Source organism: Notothenia coriiceps, unplaced genomic scaffold (genome assembly GCF_000735185.1).
Source record: "Notothenia coriiceps isolate Sejong01 unplaced genomic scaffold, NC01 NC01_scaffold00022862, whole genome shotgun sequence".
NCBI lineage: Eukaryota > Metazoa > Chordata > Actinopteri > Perciformes > Nototheniidae > Notothenia > Notothenia coriiceps.
Genome location: NW_011355563.1, coordinates 192,611 through 214,783, shown reverse-complemented (window position 1 = coordinate 214,783; position 22,173 = coordinate 192,611). Strand labels below are relative to the sequence as shown.

At 40.3% G+C, this 22,173-nt stretch overlaps 1 protein-coding gene across 1 annotated transcript in view; it reads right to left on the bottom strand.

The window, feature by feature from the left end:
- kif1b (kinesin family member 1B) overlaps positions 1-22,173 on the bottom strand; it is a 62,668-nt gene that overhangs the window by 27,433 nt on the left and 13,062 nt on the right. Inside the window, 18 exon segments of the mRNA XM_010781172.1 lie at positions 5,389-5,461; positions 5,608-5,788; positions 7,013-7,096; positions 7,344-7,450; positions 7,869-7,948; positions 9,145-9,220; positions 9,733-9,812; positions 11,232-11,365; positions 13,654-13,796; positions 13,892-13,970; positions 14,482-14,557; positions 15,129-15,194; positions 15,288-15,365; positions 15,906-16,017; positions 16,656-16,834; positions 17,220-17,288; positions 17,925-18,104; positions 18,240-18,316. Coding sequence (XP_010779474.1) covers positions 5,389-5,461; positions 5,608-5,788; positions 7,013-7,096; positions 7,344-7,450; positions 7,869-7,948; positions 9,145-9,220; positions 9,733-9,812; positions 11,232-11,365; positions 13,654-13,796; positions 13,892-13,970; positions 14,482-14,557; positions 15,129-15,194; positions 15,288-15,365; positions 15,906-16,017; positions 16,656-16,834; positions 17,220-17,288; positions 17,925-18,104; positions 18,240-18,316 — 1,874 coding nt within the window.

The window sequence follows — 22,173 nt, the reverse complement described above, 5'->3', positions numbered from 1 at the left end:
TGAAAACCTCAAAAGGCCTCTGCTTTCTGCTCAGTGTCACTGATTCCCACAGATGATTTAAAGGCCATCTTGTACTTAAATGTTCAAATGAATCAACATTTCTTTTAAAGAAATGAATGCAGCAAGAAAAGGCAGATTGACAGGCAGGCTTGCTGCTAACTCAAATAAGCATCAGCTATAGCACAGAGGCAAAACACTGACTGAGTTCAGAAGCCATCGCTCTGATAGATCTATCCAGGTAGTGCCGTTTTGATGCAGCTAAATCAAGGCAGTCTTCAAAATCTCCATTGACATTGTAGTTCTCCCAAATAACATTATTCAAACACTTCAAGCCTTTGTCCTCTCTCCAACATTTTTAAGCCAAGTCTTTGGGAGCCATGACAACACTCTGAAGGACATTGAATTGAAACACAGTGAACTCTGTGCTTACTCAGTGAACCACAAACCCAGAATGTCATTTTAAGAAATCAGAGCTCAACTGAGGAAGTGTGGTTGATACAGGAAGAAACTCAATTTGTTCTTGATCTTTCTGGATTAGTGGAACTTATGTTAAAGTTAGGTCCACCCCCCTAGGATTTCAGCATAGTGGTTCTTATATTTAATAAGCTCTGTGGGTAGTTTTTAAAAAACAGTTTTAATAGGGTAAATTATGACTTAACATTGAAATGTGTGTCTTTACCAACTAATTCATTATTATACTGAAATACAAGGTGAAAGTTATATATTTGAAATACATCTAAGAAAGTAAGGTTGGTATCCAGCAATCAAGTGGCTTGAACTAAGCATTTGAATAAATCAGTGTTACTTAAAAAAGGTTAGTTTGGTTAGGCAAGTTCAGAAGATTCCTTTGCACATTTTAACTTAAAACCCTGTGCATGAAGACTGAATTAAAAAGCAAAGAAAGAAAATATTGAATGTGTAATGCACAGCGGGATTAATATGTTAAGGCATAAAAAAAGGCACCTTTGAATACCACATTCTTTAAACCAATATTTCAGTCTGTTTAAAAGGCAGTCAATTGACTAGTGCATCAAGTTATTCCATTATTTAAAATGTCCAGCAGGCTGGTCTTTTGATTCTAGGCCAATGGTGATTTATGAAAGTAAATGTTTTATGAAGTACAGCAAAAAAAAATGAAAAACTGCAAAGATAATTGATGTTTCCATCCTGAAATTCAGTTACATGGTACATCAAAAAAAATATATATATAGGGTGTTTAGGGAACAATCACAACCAAAGTCTAGACACTTCAGTGTGTTTATATTGTAGTGGCTAAAAACATTCAAGATAGACCAAAGATAAAATGGCAAATATGTAAACTCAGAAATTCAACCAAGAAGACAATTTTGGCAAATCAAAGCATGATTGATGAATTGTCACACATGATAAAAGATGAGCAGAGTAGGCATGGCGTGTCTCTTCAGAACAAAAACAAAAGAACAGTCCCTTTATCATCTGTTGGCTTCAATTCCTTATGACAGCTCTCCCAATGCTAGTGATCACAGGGCACACAATGCAGCAAAAACTCGTAAAACGGCATATATTATGGTGATGATGATGATAAAATGTCTCCTTATAATACATACAATACTTTTGGATCAACCAATAACACACTGATCAAGTGCAAAAGTCAGTCGGTTTGAGTTGTGTGACTCACATGATTCTGAGCTGTTGTGATCTGTAATGTATTTTTACTACTCAAAAGTATATTAAAACTAGTTCCTCATTCAACATGTCCCACTCAAACTGCCGTCTCTCTGCTGGCTTTTAGATTTGGAGCAGACATCTGCCTGCGCATTCTCGGAGGTGGCTGAAAGTTGATTGGATGGTTAGCGTGGTCAGTGTGCTGGTACTGCTGATAGCCATTGTATCTACCATCTGTATACATCATGTTATCGTAGTGGCAGGGCTGTTGTTGGTGGTGTTGCTGGGGATGAGCCTGATGTTGGCGGGGCTGGTAGAAAGCTTGTGTGTGCCTCCTGTTGCTTTCAGACTGCTGCAGTGACTCCATGGAGCCAGAAGGCCGCTGGCGGTAATTAAAAGAGTTGCTGCGGCTTCGTTCATGGTGCTGCTGGTTCTGATTGTTCCTATAGTTATGTCTGTGACCCTGGCTTAAACCTTGCTCCAAGTCTTTGCTCCTGAACTGGACTGATGGGCTTGGTAATGGAGGACTGACTTGGATCAGTGAAGCAGCCATCCTTTCTTTAGACTGCAGTCCTTCTCCATTGAGGCTTTCGCCCTCGTCTTCCTCTACAGCTTCTTTGGGCACTTTTAGCTCAATGACTTGCTGATCTGTGATTATAATATGAGTGCCTGGGCTCCACGAGTTGCGGTGCTTAGGGTTGCTTTTGAAGGGGAAGCGCAGCTTGCGATCTTCTGGGGGTATGAAGCGGTGTGGTCCGGTCTGCCGGCGGAGCTGTTTTGAGATCTCTTGTTGCTGAAGGTTCTTGAGGCGCACCTGCTCTTGACGCATCCAGCGCATGTGGCCTCGCTTCAGGGTAGAGTCATCGCCTGCACTTTGGCCTGTTGGTGAATCTACATCCTCATCATCAGGCTTTTCTGGCAAGGGAGGTTTCCCTTCTCTTGGGGATGTGGCAGAGGTAGTGGAGGTGACTACAGGAGGCTTTTCTTGGCTCTCTGGGGTGATGAGTGGAAGAACCTTTTCCATTTTAACCATCTTATTTCTGAGGGTACGGATCTCCTCATCTTTCATATTGTTTTGCTTCTTTACCTCGTGCAAGATGTCTTCAAGTTTATCAATGTGCACCTTCAGGTCGTCCATTACAACCACTCCTGGTCGTGGCCCATTGGTAACGACGTCCTCAATGCGCTCATCACCAACCCCTACAGTGTCCCAAACGTCCCGAGCCACCGCCCTCCACGAGTCCCGCTCGTTGGGGTCCTTCTTGCTGTAGCTAGCACAAAGCTCCTTCATTTTTACTATGGCCAGTGCTTCGATTTCCTGCCGTGTTTGGCGGAAGTCATTGAGGGCTACTTCATAACAAATTTCTTTGACTGCCTGGATCTTCAGGTCGGAGATGGTCACCCACTTGGAGTCCTTGGTGATGCGACGCCGCTGAGGGACCTGGTACATTTTAACTTGCTCTCTTATCTTCCCACTGCTGGGTAATCCACACTTTCTCACTATGGACTGTAGCTTGCTGGGTGGCAGCTTTTCCCTCAAGGAAGTGATCAGTCTCCAGCTCTCTTCACAAGACCTCTTATCTGAGTCATCCCCACTATCAGAGTCTCCATCCTTGAGAAAACAACAGGACACAAACCAAAAGGTTCCCAAAAAAAGGAGAAATTAAAATGAGAAATCAAAGAGAAGATGAAGGGGCGACTTTTAAAATAAAAGAATGATTAAAAGTTATGAATATGCAACATGGGAACTTCAACTATGAGTAAAGTTAAAGCTTGATTAGAATTGTAATCCAATTAGACAGAGCTTTGTGCTTCAGAATTTTGAGATTTAGGATATTTGCCAAAGATAACTATTACACTGTAATGTTTAATAAATATTGTGCATACATCATTATTTTACAATGTATGGCAACATGCAGTATACATCCATCCATAATTATGTTCAAAATAAAGATAGAAATACAAATAAATATCCAACAATCAGTGGCTTCCATTGACTTGCTTGCCTGTCAGTTTGTTGTTCTGATATCGTCTCTAGTGAAATGGTGATATTGATAAAAATAAATGGATATTAATATAAGTATCTATAGCTCAAAGGGTTTTCAGATATAATAAATGGGGTTATCAGCTTTAACAATATTGTTCCCAATGTTGCACATTGATATTAAAAGTAAAAAGGTATAAAGCATGTCTATCATGATTAGAAAATAAATATCAATAGACGATAGGGGATGATCGGAGCACTTCTGTTCGTTTGTCATGTTCCTCTTCTTAATTAAATGTATTTTGATTTGAAAGCTGGATCCCAAACATGCTACAGCGGCATGCATGTAGATGCATTTTGGAGCTTTCTCCCTTTAGTCCAGAAGGTTTGAAAGGCTTTTGTGTTAGCAGTGAGTTAGAAGACAAAGTGTTCTTGCGGTTGATCAGAAAGCCAGTAGAGAGAGGAGAGGCAGGCGAAAGGGTAAGTGTTAATCCACTACAAGAAAGATGTTAGTTTGAAAAAATGCAGTTTCTCATTTTTCGTAGACAAAGTACATTACAGATCACAACCATTTGGTACAAATAATTCATGTATTGTGTATGTAGTGTATCTATAGCTAGAATTGGATGTTATGTTGCTGGGAGTCTGAACCCCTATGCCTGAGGCTCTGCACATAATACCAGTTGTATGAGTAGAGGTCTGTGATTCACTGATTTAAGCAGCGATAACTCTGTTGTTGCCCTCAGTGTACTATGCCGGTGCCATGTAAGGCTAGCAAAGAGAGGTAGCCAAAGAAGTCAATGAGAAACCACATTGTCACTATCTGTCAAAAAACTACAGCGGGATTTTTTTGTTATCACAATGCATTGGACATGTCAGCAACTGCATTGGAGAGATGAAACTCAGGATAAAAACAGAGCAAGAAAACTAGAGTAGAAATCTAATCCAAGCAAATCAACAGCCGCTTCAAAGCTGACCAGCTCAACAGCAAACACTGCAATTAGTCCAGAACCAGTACTGAACGAGTTAGGAAAACATGCTATTAACATGAACCATGCAAAAGCAGCGTCACTTTATAAAAACGAGGCAATGTGTTTCAATCTTTACTGACCAATATTCAGGTTTAAGATTAATTTTGAATATAATATCAAAAAACGTTAGCCGTAAGTTGCTGTTTTGCAAGATTCAGATCCACTATAGAAGACACAAGAAAAATGAAAACAGGGATTTGGAAAGGGGAAAGCTTCAACATCTAATTCTCGCTCAATCAAAATGCTATAGAGAACCAAAGAGATAGGCAATCTTTCTCAAACCAGAAAACCAACCATGCAAGAAGAACAGACATGCGCTAGCAGTAAACGTGTGAATCACGCACACAGACATCTCAAAAGTGTCAGAGCACAGAGTGAGAATTAGTACTAGTCAGATTTAAAAGGACCAAGTGAAGCTATCATCCAAAAAAACAGAAACTAGCTTTCAAAATGGTATTGACCATAGAAAAACCATGCTTTAACTTTGAACTCCACGCATTTCAGCCAAATTAAACTCAAAATATCACAAACTATCTGAATCAAGAGAAGCTGCCTTGAATAAAAAATAACTCCCAAAAGGCATGAAATAAATAATGGCTTAATATCTAATAAACCCACAATGCAGCTACTACTAACTTGTCTACAACTTCTAACATTACAAATACAGAAAACTGAATCAATAACATTTACAAAGTGGGTTTGATTTAATTCCAGCTGATTTGAACTCACCAGTCGCTGCTGCTCCAGAAGCTGGTCTGCTTCTTCCTTTTCCTTTTTGTACAAGATTTCCATCTCAGTGAGCCTATGTAAATGACAGCATATTGCTTATTATGAAATACATCACACAAATGATGATATACTTTAGCATCCATATTTGAAACCCAACAGATCACTACAGATACTTATAGCAGGACATTTAAATAAAGGCCAACAGGATGGATTGCGTACCTTTTCTCCATCTCCTGCTTCATGTCGATGCCCTGCTTCTCCAGCAGCTCTCTCTGAGCAAAGGTCCAATCCACCGGCTCCACAGGGGTTTCTGCCGTTGGCGTCTTTTCCCTTTCAGCTCGTGCCTGCTCAGGATGGTTAAACCGGAACACATGGTTCTTTCCCATAATGATACGGTTACCTGAAAGAAGACGGGGCAGAGAAATGGGCAGGGATCGTTAGATTAGCAAAGACATTGTTTATTAAGTGCTGATAGAACAGTGTAAATGTAAGAACTCCAACATTTTGTTTAAAATGTAGGTTAAAGCATCAGAATAGATGCTATAAACCAGTGGTTCGCGACCCAAAAGTGGGTAGCGGACTCGTTTCGAATGGGTGCGGATGTGTGAGTGAAGAACAAAAAAAAAAAAAATTGGAATTTTTTTTGGGGAAAAAGTCAAACTTTTATTTTGAAGGCCCGATTTTCTAACGCTGTGCATGCAGTCGGATTTGGACTGGAAGTACCGGAGACCATAAACGGTTTTGAAAACTTTTGTCACGTAGTGATCATCTTCACAATAAAATATCTTTGCTGATGTTTTTTCGAGTCTTCTTGCCAATCAGAATCAAGATTGTTGCCGGAAGTCCCCACGGAGAATAACTTTGCGGTAGAACTCTTCTTTATACATCCATGGGTACAGCTTCAGATAAAAATGAGCACATAATGAAATATGACCCCCGGATTGATGATTGACAGGTCACAGAACAATGGGGGCTATCTACCCTTAACCACAATTTAAAGTAAGTCACACAGACTATCTCCTCTTTACTCTTCTCAGCAACAGAAGTGAAAAACAAACAATGGCATAAAATATTATTAATATGTCGGGTAGTAATAGATTTATTTATTTTCTTCTCAGAGTGTACCAGAATGCATAGTTTATGTTAGTATTTCTAAAAATCTCCTGGTGGAGATTCCCCCCAGACCCCCCTGCTGGGGTTGGATTTACAGCATGTGTGCCTTTTTATATAGTTCAGCTTTGATTCCATCATCTCATTAAACCTTTTTTAAAAGCATACATTAGTTCTGTGAAGGGATATATGCACTGTACTTCACTTGTATTAATATTGTATGCTGAAAAGCGTATATTACAGCACGATTTTTTTGTTGAATAGATTTGAGTGCTTCAAAATGCTGGGTCGCGATGTATTGACCAAGTAAAAAGTGGGTGCCGAGGCCTGACCAGTTGAGAACCACTGCTATAAACCACATTGTACAACTGTTATTTATGACGCCCCAGGAAAAACCCATTATACAAATTCAATTATCATTTTATTAGTCACCTCATTCCGGCTTAACAGAAATAACAAAAACATCACATTCACAGATCATTTATAACTTTATTTTCAAAAATGTGAGATTTACCTGAACGTAGCTGGATTGAATCCTCAACACGCTTGCCGTTGACGTACGTTTCAGATCCCTCGCATGGCACCAGCATGACGACAACTTTAGCAAAATCAGAACAACCAATCATCAGTGACTCATTCTGAGAAGATCTAATTCAGGGTATGTACTGATTACTGACAGGGCAGAATGTTTCCATTAGCAACAGAAGATAAACTTTGATTATATATTTATCCACCAATGCCATCCAGACTTATTGATTTGTTTCAAATCTGATGATAATCCAGATATTCAAATCACATATGCCATGGCAAAGTTAAGCAAGCAAACTCATAATATAGTGCCTCACCATTTCCATTGAGATTCCTCTCGCTGCGGAAGACGCAGTGCTCTTCCCTGATATGAGCACCACTTAAAACAATGTCCTGACGTCTTTCAGCATCAGCCTGACCCACCCTGAAACAATAAGAGATACCATTATGAGAGAGTGAAGTCTCTTTGTGTTGGCAGCCATTTCATTTAAAAGTCAGCGGCAGAAGTTAAATGAAATATATTTTAACAAAGCAACACCCCCAAAGGACAATAGGTGTTTTCGTCTGTAACTCTGTCATCCGTTATTGTCCCCCTGAGGCGTGATTGTAACAGAATACTCAACAGGAATAGTCTTCTAAGGGGAGCACAAGGACAAAGAGGGGAGGAAAGTAACTTTAGAAGGCAAAACCTTTGGTGAGCAGTGGCAGATTTTAAGCCAGTTTTCTCTGACTCCGTATTTAAATCTTACTCTTTTGAAGTGAAGCAAGAGGAACTTCCACTGCCTGGAAGAAATGCAACTCTTACACCTTCATTTCAGTGTCATCATGCAGGTTTGGGTTACCTTGTAATTCCGTCTTTGATGTAGTAGAGCAGGCACTCTGACATGAGAGGATCCTCATTCAGGTTAACCAGGTGTGGAGTCTATACATGAAACATAAAACAGACGGTTTACCACAAAAATATTTCTAGAATTTCTCTACTTGCATCATGTTTTCACAGACCAATCTATACCAACACTAAAAATAAAAAGTGAGCATATTCTTAAATCACTCTCTGCTGTCAGTGTACTACATGATATACAGTACACGGACAGAAAGGGTCACATTGACACAGTGCTGACACTCCTAGAGTCTGAAACATCACAGTATCACTAGATATTATGCTAGCAGCTACTCCGCTAAACCACCAACCTTTTTTGGGGAGAACACCCCATTAAAGTCTGTATAAAGATCACAAGACTTCTCAACGAAAAGCTAACCCATAGAGCAGCAGTGAGTGAAAGGAGAGAAAAAAAATGAATGGAAGAAAACAAATCGATATGCAGTGGAGGAGTCGGGAAGGATTCAAATAGGGGTCATTTTCTGAAACCACAGCTGATCTAGGGACAGCTAGCGCTAATACCATAATACACCTATTGGTCTTTCTGGTCTCCTCAACTGAGACATGCCGGAGCGGTAAGGAGAGTGAGGGAAATATACCATTGCCTGTAAATTAATAAGCCCCATGACAGTGCTAATAAGCAGCTTAAGGACACATTTAAATAATCTACTCAGAGCTAGGTATTATATTTAAAGATAAACCTCGATTCAAGTGGTCTGTGTATAATTGTACTTCACAGAACCTTAATTAAATCACATCATTATATAAAGTTAATAATGGAGAGGGATATTAATCGTAGATGCTACACACAGGAGTTACAATAAATGTAGATCTGTGCAACAGTGCGGTAACCATAGGGACAACTCTGACCAGCATTTTAAGGATGTTAAGCACTACTCAACACTTAACCTCATCTAGTGCAGGAAGGGTGCTTTGTCTGCTAATTCTAATGAAAACAAACCTTCTTGGTGGCAAAACAATCAAACTGCTCGTCAAATGGCATTTCCTGGCTAAGCTGAGTGTGTGAAGGAAGCAAATAACAGAGTGGAGAGACAGACAGAATGATTAAGTGAGGAGATGAGAAAAAAACAGTGACAGGGAGGGTTCTCATGGAAAAAGATAACACAGGAAACAGAAGAGAGGAAGTGATGGTGGAAAGGTGTGCATCAACACCCATGGGAAAATCGAAACAGGCAACCGCCATCACCCTCAGTGCTCGTGTCTCATGTCTGATTTACCTTTTTAGGAGAGAAGACCCCCAAAGTGCCTCCATCTTCACGGATTGCCACACCCATCTCTGCAAGCAATGCCTCCCTGTGAGGAAGTAAAACATGTGTCAGACCCTCAGGAGGAATAACACACATTGTTGCACATATTCTCTTGCAGATACTTTCTGCAATAGAGTTACACACACTCGGTACATTTATTTCCAGAAAAGCGCCTTTGCGTTGATAAGACAAACAGGATGAGAAGTGATGGTGAACAGCATCACAGTGTGTGATTTGTGGAGTGACGACGGGCAGAGAATGGCACCAGTGAGACTCAATGGACAGACAGTAACATGGTTTATGTCTGCAGCCACAGATGAGTGGATAAAGGGGGAGAAAGGGGTGTGAGAGGGGTGTTTGTGCGGCTGAGTGTGACAACAGAGAAGGGAAGGGAAATAGACAGAACAAGTGCAGCGGAAATGTGGCAGATCGGTGAAGAAAGGGAGCGGCACAGAGGGGGGAGAATACAGAGGGGGCTATGGGGGGTTTGTCTAGCACTGACAATACACAGATGAATTGAGGGAGGGGTGGATGCACACGTATGATGTTAATACTGACCTCTCCATGCGGATTGCCTCAGTCTTTCGCAGTTTCTCTTCCCAGGTTTCATTGAGCTCGGCAATAATCTTTTCTGATTCCTGAACAACAGAGGCAAAGTGTGAGGAAAACACAATGATTGTAATTTAGTATTACCTGTAGCACTGGAGTAGCTACAGGGTGCTAAACTCAGTAACACCAAGTCTGGGTTAAAAAGATTTAAACTAGTGATAAACAAGCTTTCTTGGCCATGTTCATATGCTTTCTTTCATTAAAGAACATTTTGAGTCAGTCACGACAACAGAGAAGGGCAGTCCCACATAATGGTCTATGTTATGGCATGAAAACATAACTTTCTGAGTTCCCCGTTCTGATAATGTTTAATGTAGTCATCTTAGTTTAATACAATAATGAATTGTTATGTTGGGCAGTATTGAGCTTTAAGGTGAATTGTAAAGGTGACTTTGACTGTGATCTTTGTTTCCGTCTCACTCACACAGCTGTGACACCTTTATTAAAGATCACTATTAAATCTAAAAGCCAATGCGACTTGGATCTATTTTTATCCAATTTCGTCCTTGTCTGCGTTGGTGTTTGACGTCATTGGATGACCGATAGACTGGGCACCATAGTTGCCATGGAAACTGCAGCTCCTCATGGTTGGTCTTTGCAATGTGTTTTCTTATCAACAGAGAGAGTGTACTGCGAGCGTGAGAAGTAAAACTCAGAGGCCATATGAGGACTGAAGGGCGGAATGTGTTTTGATTAAAGGTTGTGTGTGGGCTAAACAAAGATTAAACAGCCATCTTGACATTCACATAAGAACTTTAATTTACTGTTTAAATATTACAGTGTGAGGTTTATATTAAGGTTTATATTAAAGTTTTATTTGTTTTACTAATTTATTCACAGATATTTAAGTGATTTAGAAAGATGCACCTTCCCCAGTTCCTATAATTCACATATTACTCCTAATATTATATTAACTGAGGTATCTTTTCAATTGTTTAATAAAACAAAAAATGTTCTTATGTTATGCACACATGTTTGTTATACTTTGATGAACAATTGTAGGATGTGTATGTAAGCCATATGCAGCTAAGGGATGCTCCTCCTTTGCCACACAATAGATATTTAACATCGCAGGCAGAGGAGAGATATGACGAATATTTTGAGAGGCACAGAACAGTGTATTTTAACTGTTTGATCATTTACATTTCAATGGTGTTTTATAATTTGTATTTAACAAAGGAGATACTGATACACAAATATATGTTTTAATTTAAGAAGATGCTTTACATAAAAACGTGAAAGTCATCCTATTGCCACACGCAACACAACATGCAGCAGCTTTTGATCAAACTAGGTGCTGATTTGAATGGCAAAACGAAAATGGACTTAAAGGTAAAAGTATCCACAATTTGAGGGTCTCAGCAGAGTGGACAATTAACTGTGGGACTCTTCTTCTCTCTTGACATACGTGTGATTTCACTTCAACCGTCTACACAGGCCAACTCTACCTTGAGTCTCTCGATGGCCTCCTCTCCTCCAGGGGTGGACATGATGCGCTCCTGGATGCTGGTGGCAGACTGAAGGCCCCCCTGGTTGCACAGCAAGCCAGAGGATGGTGAGGCTGTCAGGGAACCAATAGGGGCTGTGGAGAAATGGCCAGGGCGTTGATTCTCTGAGGCTATCAAGTATCTATGCTTATTGTTCTGAATGTCTTTCAGGTCTGAGCCAACAGCAGGAGAGAAAGAGTTGGAGAGAAAAAGAGCACACGGAGACAAAAGGTGGACAGGCCCAGGGCAGGAGGAGAGGGGGAATAAACCACATAAAATGGAACGGAAAACCAAATAGGAGGAGAGAGGATAGAAAGAGGTGGGGGGGGGAGAGAAAGGACAAAAGGAAGGGAAGACCAATGTAAGACACAAGTTGTACATCAAAAGGTCAAGACAAACACCCAGCATAATAGTCAGCTACAGAGAGAAGCAGTTTTCACTCCAGATGGTTTGCAAAGGTCTGCCTGCACACTTCAACTCCAACAGAAAATATTAGACATTTTAGTTTGTACTCTGTTAGAGAGTTTCCAAGGCGCCTGTTTCTCTGTGGGCAGAATAACAGTGCAGAGCAATTAACTCCCAGCAATTAATTTTAATTGTGTACAATTCTGAGGAATACGCTGCTGTCCCTTTGTTGTCTTGAATGAGAAAACACTGCGTGAAAACTGCTATCCATGTATCAACTACAGGATGGGAGGGTGATAGAGGGAGGACAGATGAGAGTCACTGACACATGCTGCCAAAGTTCAGCCTGCAGTCCAGCAGTTCGATTCATTGCTCACAGACACACACTCGCTCATACACTTTATCAGAGTCACAGCATCCTCGCTAAAGGTCAGGCAACTCATGTCAATATAATGGCCTCAAACTCAGACTGTGCCTTCTAAGAAATGGATAAAAACTAAAGAAAATGTAAATATTTTTTGAGGTGCTGACATTTGTGTCCAGTAGACACCGTCAATAAAGTATTTTCATATTTCAGAAACATAGGAAATACATCAAAACCAAAGTACTGAAGAACTTTATGAGTACTTAAGCTCAAGTTTTTACTATGAAGATTAGTCTAATCAGGTAAGGACCTGTTTTTGGACAGGAACTCAGGTTACAACATTTATACAGATTATTAGTGTGAAAGGGAAACAAGGTGGAGTTATTAGGGATTTCTGAGAATACAGCAGAAGGTACACTAACTATTCAGTACAAACTATTACATCAAGCTATTCAACGCTGGTGTGGCTACTGAGAAGTTTAAAATCAAGCACCTTTCCGTCTGTAATCCTGAGCCTCAGGTTGGGAACTGAGAAGTGCCATTTTAAAGATTTGAGCATTTTCAGCTGCAGTGAATGGTTAGTATAAGAAAACAAAATAAAAAACAGAAAGACCACAGTCAACAAAAAGAAGCATTAGAAAGCCAAAGACAGATATGGTAAGAGAAAGTGTGGGTGCTTGGGGGTAGGGAAGTCAGACAAGCTATTCTAAAAGTAATGAGACCAAAAGGGATATTCCAAAAACAACTTGTGATACAGTTGGATTGGAGCCCGCAAATATCTCCCTCCCCCCCATCATCATTCAAGCGCAAAGCATGCTGGATCAGCAGTTCTAAAGAAGCCTTTCATTTCTGAGTCTACTTCTATAAAGCATTTGCTTTTAGCATCAACATGCAAAGCCGGTAGCAGATTTAAATATAGGTAAGGGGGGCAAAAGCAATGTTCGCTCTTATCAATAGGGCAAATAGTGATAGACAATTCATGAGTTCCACACATGTACACACATTTGATTCCACTTCCGGGGCAATCATCCCCCATAGGATCAACTGAGGGGAAGCAGGAGAAGATGAGGGTCAGAGGTCAGCACCAGTGAATGATAGGAAAAGGTTACAGACATTTCTTAGTGAGCTGAATGCGAAGAAATTACTTGTTAAGTGCCATGTCATTAGGCATGATCTAGGCAGGCATTAGCAAGTCGGCAGGTTATTAATCAGCCCACATATTAGAAGTTATTAATGGGTGTATTATGGCTCTAATTTACTAGGCTATGAGCCATTACTCTTGTGTGTAGCAAATGGAGTGTGATAGTTTAAAGCTGCATTAAACTACCATTCGTGTTGTCAGTCACAATTAGCCAAATATGACCATTTATATTTTTTGTCAAATTATTTGTAATATAATATGCAACCTTAGAATGTGTTCTATTAGGCATGTTATAAATAGTACAAAATATACTCTATAAGGAGGTACGTTTAGTAATTGAGGCAGGAAAACAGACACAGCGATGAAAAGAAAGTTAGATGACAGTGAAGTAGAAAGAAGATGTTGCCAGAGCGTGGTAGACCCGGAGAGTAGACGCTGTCTGGCTCTAGAAGCTTTGGCCGCATTAAACTCACTGTCTAGGATGTCCCCTAGGCCCTGAGCACGGAGCAGCTCCTTCAGTCGAGATACTTCGTCCTTGAGGTCGCGCACCAGCCTGTTGTTGGGATCCTCATTGATGACAGCATTACATTTGATGTTCTTAGCTCGGTCGGCATAGCTAGGAATTGTAAAAGAACAAACTGTATTTGTAGTAAAGGATTCAATCCAAACAAATAAAATGAACTAGAATCATTTTGTAATTGGAAACCTTACCGGAGCGTGCTGAGAGTTTCATCGTAGTTGATATCTGCAGGACTGAGGGCAGCTACCATGGCCGTTCTTGAGTTTCCACCTGATAACAAAAACAAGTCAAACGTAAATTAAGTGATAAATGTAGGTAAGATGACAAAACAAGATAGATTGTTGTTGGGATCCTCATTGATGACAGTATTGCATAGGACGTATTGCAACTTGATTTCCACTGCACTGTAAAGTAGAAATGCTCAGAATAGAAGAAGCACTGCTCTAGCAAAAATAAATGCTGAATACTTACTCCCTAAATAAAAGACTGCAGTCTAATTAGACTAAAATGCAAAGTACTGTATGTGTCATGTGTGCTGAGATTGAAGATACACTGAGCGAAGGAGATGGCTGTGCTTGTCTAGTTAGGTTGAAATACAGTCTGCTGACAGTGTTCTTCTTAAATTGGTAGAGAGTAATGTACACTAGCTCCAGTCTGGGACAGGATACAGATGGTAAAATGTGTCTTGCTGTCCAGGAATACAAAATGTGCTTCACAGTTTACAAACTCCATCATACTCCATTTGTAAAGGATATTTAGCAGGTGATATTAATATGCATACCTAGGTTCTCCCTCAGAAGCCATGTCAAAACAGAGTCTCTGTACGGGATGAAGTCAGTCTTCTTCTTCTTCTTGCTCTGCAGTGAACACATATTAAGTTAGTAGGCAGAAAGAAAACGTATAACTTATGTAAGACTTACGACGAAAATGATGGACGGCAGTTAAGACTGAACACTATTATGTTGTAAAATAATAAACACCTCATATGTGATGGAAAAGACGTTGGGTAAAATGAGTAGAGGCCTGATTTGATTAACTTTTGCTCTGGTGAAAGGCTTGTGGAGTTATCACTGCGATGCGCCTTAAAGCAAAGCACTTCCTAAAACACTTAATAAAATGGTTCTGACAGAACACTGTGCAGCAACTTCAGCATTGCACATTGCAAAAGGCTGTCAAATCTGCCTCATTGGGAGGATTCAGAGGTTACTGGTTAAGCTGTCGAACGGTTTACCTTGCTGGTAGAGTTATCCTTTGTGAGCAAGCATTACAAGGACAGGAGGAGAGAAAACAGAAGGGCAGACATTACAGCATGCCAGGCTCGTACATTAAGTCCTTGAGAAGACAGGGTCGAGTTGTAGAGGAAAGGCTGAAAGTAGGAAAAAGGTAAGAAAAGACAGAAATGAACAGAAACAGGCATACAACACTCACCACTTCAGCCAGGGCGGAGATAACCTTTCCTAACGTGGTGAGGGATTTGTTGATGTTGGCTCCCTCCTGCAATCACAGATTTAAAAATCTGATTTAACAACCATCAGTGAAATACTAGCCAACAGTTTGCTAAATGTTTTCTGATGATGGGAGTCTTACCTTTAGCCTGGTACCTGTAGCTCCAGTGGAATCTGCTCGTTCACTTCCTGCCAAGTCTACCAGACTGATTTTACTGACCTGAAAAGGAAGTAGATACATTTTTAGATGAATCAAGCTCATGAATAATTGACATTGGAATTATGACTAAGTGTGAGAGGATGAGAATATTATATCAAAAACTGAAAGGACTGACTTCCAATTACAAAGCGTATATGTTCAAAAAAGGTTCAAATAGTAGAAAGGAAAATAAAGAATATACTATTCTAAACATTTAGACATAACTGTCACGTGAGATGCAGCAAGGAAGTTAAATCTGATGGAGTGGCTAAACACAATGGGCATTGTGTTAACAATAACACACTGGTCTTTGTCTCTGCTGCAGTCAGAGGAAATGCCAGGAGTCAAATCTAAAATGGCGATCAAGAGGACCATAGGAGACATCTTAGACTAAATCAAAGGCGCAAACCAAATAACAGGGCTGCAGGTAAAACACGTTATAAAGGAATGCACTCCCAACAGCACAGGATAAAAGACAGTTTTAGTTTACAAACATGGTAAAGCGACAACAGTTAATGATATTATTTGAAATCAGAAAATGTCGTTCCAGTCTCCTCTGACCTTCTCTGTGGAGAGATCTGATTCACTGTCATGTTTCTTCTGTGTGAAGACGATGGTGAAAACAGCGTGTGACCGGCTGCTGGTCTCATTCATGTTGGTGGCAGCCACGGTTCTGTAGGTTAGCAAACAGGCCATAGTTAGGAAATAATGGGTGAAAACACATTTTTCTGAGCATTTAAATAGGAATTATTCAATGATAATAATGCTAAATTCATGTTCTTGATAGCTTTATTAATGGAGCTATCATTACAGGGTTTTACACCTATTAGGGGGAATTGAGTCCTAGGGATTACTTTGTATAGCGGAGGTGGATAATATTATATGGGCACCAAACAGAAATTCACAAGGCGCATTGAGAGGGACAGGCACAGGGGAGATACAGGCTTTTCACGTAAGAAATAAGCTGCCTGAGGCAGCACAGGAAGATTAAGGGAGAGTTCACTCCTCCCCACAGGAGCTCTCGTAACACACGCACACACACTAAAACCGACACACACACATATACATCACATGCACTCATTTAAATGAGAAACACTCACTAGCTCTATGTAGAATCTCAGCAATCCAGGTCAAGCTATACTCCCATAAATATAACTAGCTGTTCTTTGATCAACACTGACACTATACAAATCTATGTGATAAGAACATTTCCTTATTAAACTCATCCTTCTGAGCATGTGGGTAATCACCTCTTCACCACTATAACGCCCCCCCTTCTTCCCATGATGACAGCATGATCCCGGGGCTCACCTGGCCTTGTTGCCTGCATCCATGAGGTCAGCGATGTCTGTGTAGGAGGTGACAGCTAGCTTGGACAGGTCCTCCACGTAGGGACCCAGTAAAGGGTGCTCTCGTACTCGTAAATTCGCCTTGTTCTTGGGGTTAAGCAAATCTCGCACCCGCTCACAGTAGATCTCCATGTAACTGACCTATACAATATTGCAAAAGTAACAGATTATGAGTTCATGTGCCACTGAAATGACATAAAGCAGTAATATGAAGCTCAATATAATCTATTATACTGCAGTTAAAAATATATCTATATTCGTGCCGGCCTCAGTAATTGATTTCTTTGATTATAATTATTTTACATCAGATTGTCTTTTGAGACTTACAACCTTCAACTGTTTTCCAGTTTGAGTAAAAAGTGTACAATTTAACAAAATCATCTGAAGGAATGTGCCGAGGTAACCCAGCGTTTTTGAATATGTGATTAATGTATGAATTCAACCCGATATATTGTTATGAGAAGGCTAGGAATGAGGCGGGGGCTAAAAGCACGGATCACAGATGTCAAAGCAGTCCGAGGCTCACCTCTACTGAGTAGGCGAGCTCCTCTTTGTTGTCCTCATCATTGATTTTAAAGAATAGATCTTCACAAAGCTGAGGGGCAGAGAAAGAAATGTTTAGCGCACATGAACAGGATGTGGGGAGGTGAAAGGAAGAAGAGATCAGTGGACCAACAGATACAAACAACTTATTTGGATTTATAGCAGATCATTTAGCAATTAAACATCACACAATCCGATATAGAGAGCCTCAGCAGATAAAACACTGAAAGGGTTCCATCCAATGCTAAATACAGAGCAAAGCACTGCACACGGCTCTAAATATGGCGGTAGCTGAGCTGGCGGCTAGCAGCGAAAAACAGTGCAGAGACAAAGAGCCATGTCTTGCGAGGTCGCAGAGTGCAGCAGTCTGCGCTGCTGGCTTCCTCCAAGTTTACAGTAAAACAAACTGGTGGTGTGACCAATGGCCATTTACAATTATTAATACTATTGCTATTATTAGCATTAGTCTATATTTTGGTTGAAACTAAGCCAGGAAAAAAATGAAAAACATAAATAATAATAAAAAAATATATAAATAAAATCGAATTTTAAAAAATTATTTTCGATTATGGAGACTGTAACGAATATTCGAAAAATCGAATAATCGCTGGCAGAGAAGTAAGTAAAACATAGTGGGCAAAGTCTCTTAATATCTGCTATGTATTGTATGATGTATTGTAGAACAAACCATGGGAATGATTCCTTCCTGCCCCTCGTCCTGCCGGCCCATCATGGTGTAGGATTTGCCCGATCCTGTCTGGCCATAAGCGAAGATGCAGACGTTGTAGCCCTCAAACGCGTGGGCCAGCATTTCTTTGCCAATATCATTGAACACACGGTTCTGTGATGCAAAGCTGGGGTCTTCCGGCTGTGGGAAAGATGGATAAAGGGCTTAAATGTATAGAATTTCAATATGCTTGTGTTCCAAACTGACAACATATCAATAAGGTTCTTTTTTCTTGCACTGTTTATTAGTCTGGACTAAGGAACAAAGAAAACTTACCGTAGTGTGCGACCAGTATGAGTAATCAAAACTGAAGGTCTTTGCTGGTTCCTTTGGTTGTTTGGGGTTGAGAATAGCTGTGGGGGGAGTACAAAATTAGTAAGGTGGTCCATAACATCTGGTTTTAATGTCTATATGGAAAAAAACAACTAATCCCATGTGCTTATCTTAAGTTCTAATGAAGTTAATTTATATATCACATGTCACGTTTGAATGACTCAATTAGGATTTTGATTCAATCCCTTCGACAACAATATAGTATTTAACAAAAGTTGCTTCTGTGTAGTAATGTTTGAATTTGAAATATGGCAGGGACAGTTCAACCAAATAGTCTTTGAAACACGAGGTACCTGGCCTTGTGATTGTGTTGTTCTGGAACATTCAGTTGCTATTGCCAGTAAACTCGATTTGTCTCACCCTTGGAATAGTTGAGTCAACTTAAAATTCAAACATCTAATCAAACTCCCATTGCTCATTTAAATTGATTATTATTATTATTATTCATTAAAAAAACAACAAAAAATTACATTTCAGTTTAAATGGACCTTAATTAAAAATAGTATTTATTGTTATCCTGGTTGGCAAATAGTGGGTCTTCAAAGATACTGTTCAGATCAGATGTTCACATCACTAACCATTATATATTCTACACAGAAAGTCATGAGCCACTGGCCTTTTTGAGAACTGCAACTGTTGTGTCAACCTTTCCAAACACGCCATCTTTAACCAGTGTGTGAAGACAAATGCATAGTTTAAAGAATAAAAACATGTGTCATTATACCACCATCAGCTGTTCTATCTGCTAAAGGCATGATGACTGACACTGAATGTCCGCACTACCCCCAGCCGGTCCCTATGGCCACACACACATTTCTTAATGAACAAGAATCTGCAGCCATGCCTGGCATGTCATCCCACTCAACCTCGCTTGCTGTTACCCCTGGGAGTAGTGTTCAAACCTGATACACTCGGCACTGAATATGTACAGGAGGGGATTAAGGCAATTACTGAAGGATATTTTAAGATACCCATACCAAAGTTTTTCAAAATGCACCTATTGACTGTAGCTGCCTTGCATCAAAGGGCCAGGGCAGAGAGTTCATTCAGGCTGTACAGAATAGAAAGGAGTAATATAGAGGATAGTAAAAAAATATGTATTTGGGTCTGATGGGTGTGCTTGAGGGCCTAGCAATACTCCAAACAGAGCAACAATCGAAACCAGAGTTTGTAAAAAGAAAAGACGATTTAAACTACGCATTTATAGTGCATTTTGTCTATTGTCAACCAACCCTCCAATGTGAGCCAGAATGCAGTAATTGTCTTTGTTTAATGCAAATGCAGTTCTTTGCAAATGGGCAAATAAAAGCCAGGTCTGGCTCCTCGATATGAGTGTGCTTGAGAGGCTTTAGCATCAAGATGTCCTAGGCTGAGTGCCTTATGTGTTCAGAGGATTTCAGCTAACGTATCAATAATGCAGGAGATGTGGAGAGACAGGGATTGTATATCACCCTCCACAGGTCACATGCTGTTAGAAAAAGCACAGCGTGTCCTCAGAAACCAGAACACTAACTGCTTGATGCTAAATATGTGATGGTTGTAGAGAAGCCATTGCCCTAAATAGGGTAGCTACAATAGCACAGGTAAAAAACAATGCATGACTTTGTACCCCCTACAATCTTCACACAGGTTAAGGTGTGGGGCCACAGCGGCCATATTGGGCACTGGAAGAGGATACAGCAAGACAGGTGGCTAAATAAAGCTCATTTTCACCTTTGACTGGCCTCCAAATGTGAAATTGGAGCCAGGGAATGAAGTAACGAAGGCAGGATTTAAGTTACCAGTGCGCCACTTCTACTTTCCTGGAACAATCTATTCTACATTGGCTATTAAAGAAGAGGTAATCTAGTTTGGAGTCATTCAGTGTCAGTCAAATTCACTGTTAAGGAGGCAACTTAGCAGTAAAAACAGAAAGATTATGAGTGCCGTGTGGGCAAAAAGACAGTGGGATGCCAATGACAGGCCAGTGGACTGACATTGAGGAACTGGCTTTACTGGGAATCCGCTGTTTAAAACAAATAACAAAGCAAAAAACAAATATGAAAGCTTTGTTCCCTGGTTCAGACCATGGTTCCGATATAGTCTCTCACCGGAGAACTTGGTGGATGTAGTGGATTAAGAATGTACCTAAACGCACAGTTAAGCTACATGATAGCAGCTAGTGGGAGACTACTCGTCTATTAAAGGTGAATAATGCTCACGATGTGGCATGAATATCTACTCCATTGCTCTCGGAACAGATAGATGCCTCACCCAAGTGGTCCTGTCAGTGCATCATTAGAGTGTGTCTCTCATGTAAGATGCTAGCCGCCGTGTGGACGCTGCGTAAAACCCCAAAACTAAACAGTTATAGCAGCAGAAAATCTCTTTGAGAGTCTAAAAACTCATTTATTTTGCACATTTTGCATGAAAACTTACTTTAATTATGAAAATGGTGTGGACCGAGGAAGAATGAGGTGAATGTAAGTGCAGCCAACAGGATTCCCCCTACAGGTATGTGAAAACTAAAGAGTTACATGGACTCTGGGTAGTTTTATTGAAGATTGTATCTACTGTTGAACAGCAGGACCGAATCCAGAAAAGATTACCCTATGGGGACATTAAAGGTCTATCTCATCTCTATCAATATCTTCCAGCATGATTCACCTAATTTATCTCGACTGTATATCAGTCCCTTTGCTCCCTTTACACTCCTGCACATCACACTTACAAGCAGAATGTATGTGAGCAGAGATAGTATAATATAATAGTCACACATTAACATGTCAATGAGGAATACCTCCGTGTTCCATAAATAGTATATATTTCCACTAGTGTCACATACCGGACTTAAAATGGGAGACTCACTCTGATGCCTATTGAACGTCATCACTCCGTCTTTCTCAACCATGGCAACAGGTATAGGACCATAATCTGGTTGCCATAACAACCGCAACTTGGCACAGAAGGGGAGGATGCAGCACAGTGCGCTCTCGCCTTGAGCATCCTCTATTATGACTCTGTAGATACTACATAGAATTATTAAAATGCACTTTAAAAAACACACTGTAAATGTTGATGACAACTATTTATAAAACTGATTTTCTAATCCTTTAAAAACCCTAAAATGTGCAAAAGTGATCTGTTACTCAAGTAATAATTTTATCATACCAGACTCCCTAAACAATACCAGAAACAACTTTTAGTGCAATAAAACCTTTTCAAGACTTCCAAAATTTGAATATTAAAAACATTGTAGTGAAGAAAAAAAGACAAATATTTTAGCATTACTATTGGTGACACAGCATTGATTTGCTGCATACCAGGTAACACTAAAACAAGGTCTGCAAGCATGAATTCTACACTATCAGTAAAAGAGCAACATAAAGGATTGTTGTATCACTACCCTGTCATCATGAGGCTAAACATCCATTGCACAAAAGGATGACATGCAAATCAGCGTGGGAACGGCAATGTAGGAGAATCTCTGTGTATCTCTAAAGTTAGAGACATTCACTCACAACCCAATGTACAGTGAACAGACACGAGCTGCTGGGTGGTATAACAGTTCAAATGTTTATTTGTCCAAAATGCCACTGCTTTGCATTTTCAGTTCCTGTTCCGCAGAATATAGTACTGACATGATGCTGGCACTCCACGGGAGCTTTCCATTTCAAGGCGGGTTGGGCACCAGTTAACTAACCACATCCTGCTATCTAAAGAACATCACTCAGCTGGTTGTAGCCGGCAGACATTTTGTAATCCAGTGTTCGACATGGGGTCTATAATCCAGCTAGGGAAGAAAAGATACCACTCAGTAATTAGGTTGTTAGGAGGTCTCTGAGCACCAGATGGGGACTAAAAGCTAGCACCATTCACCTGAGACTAGCAGACAAAC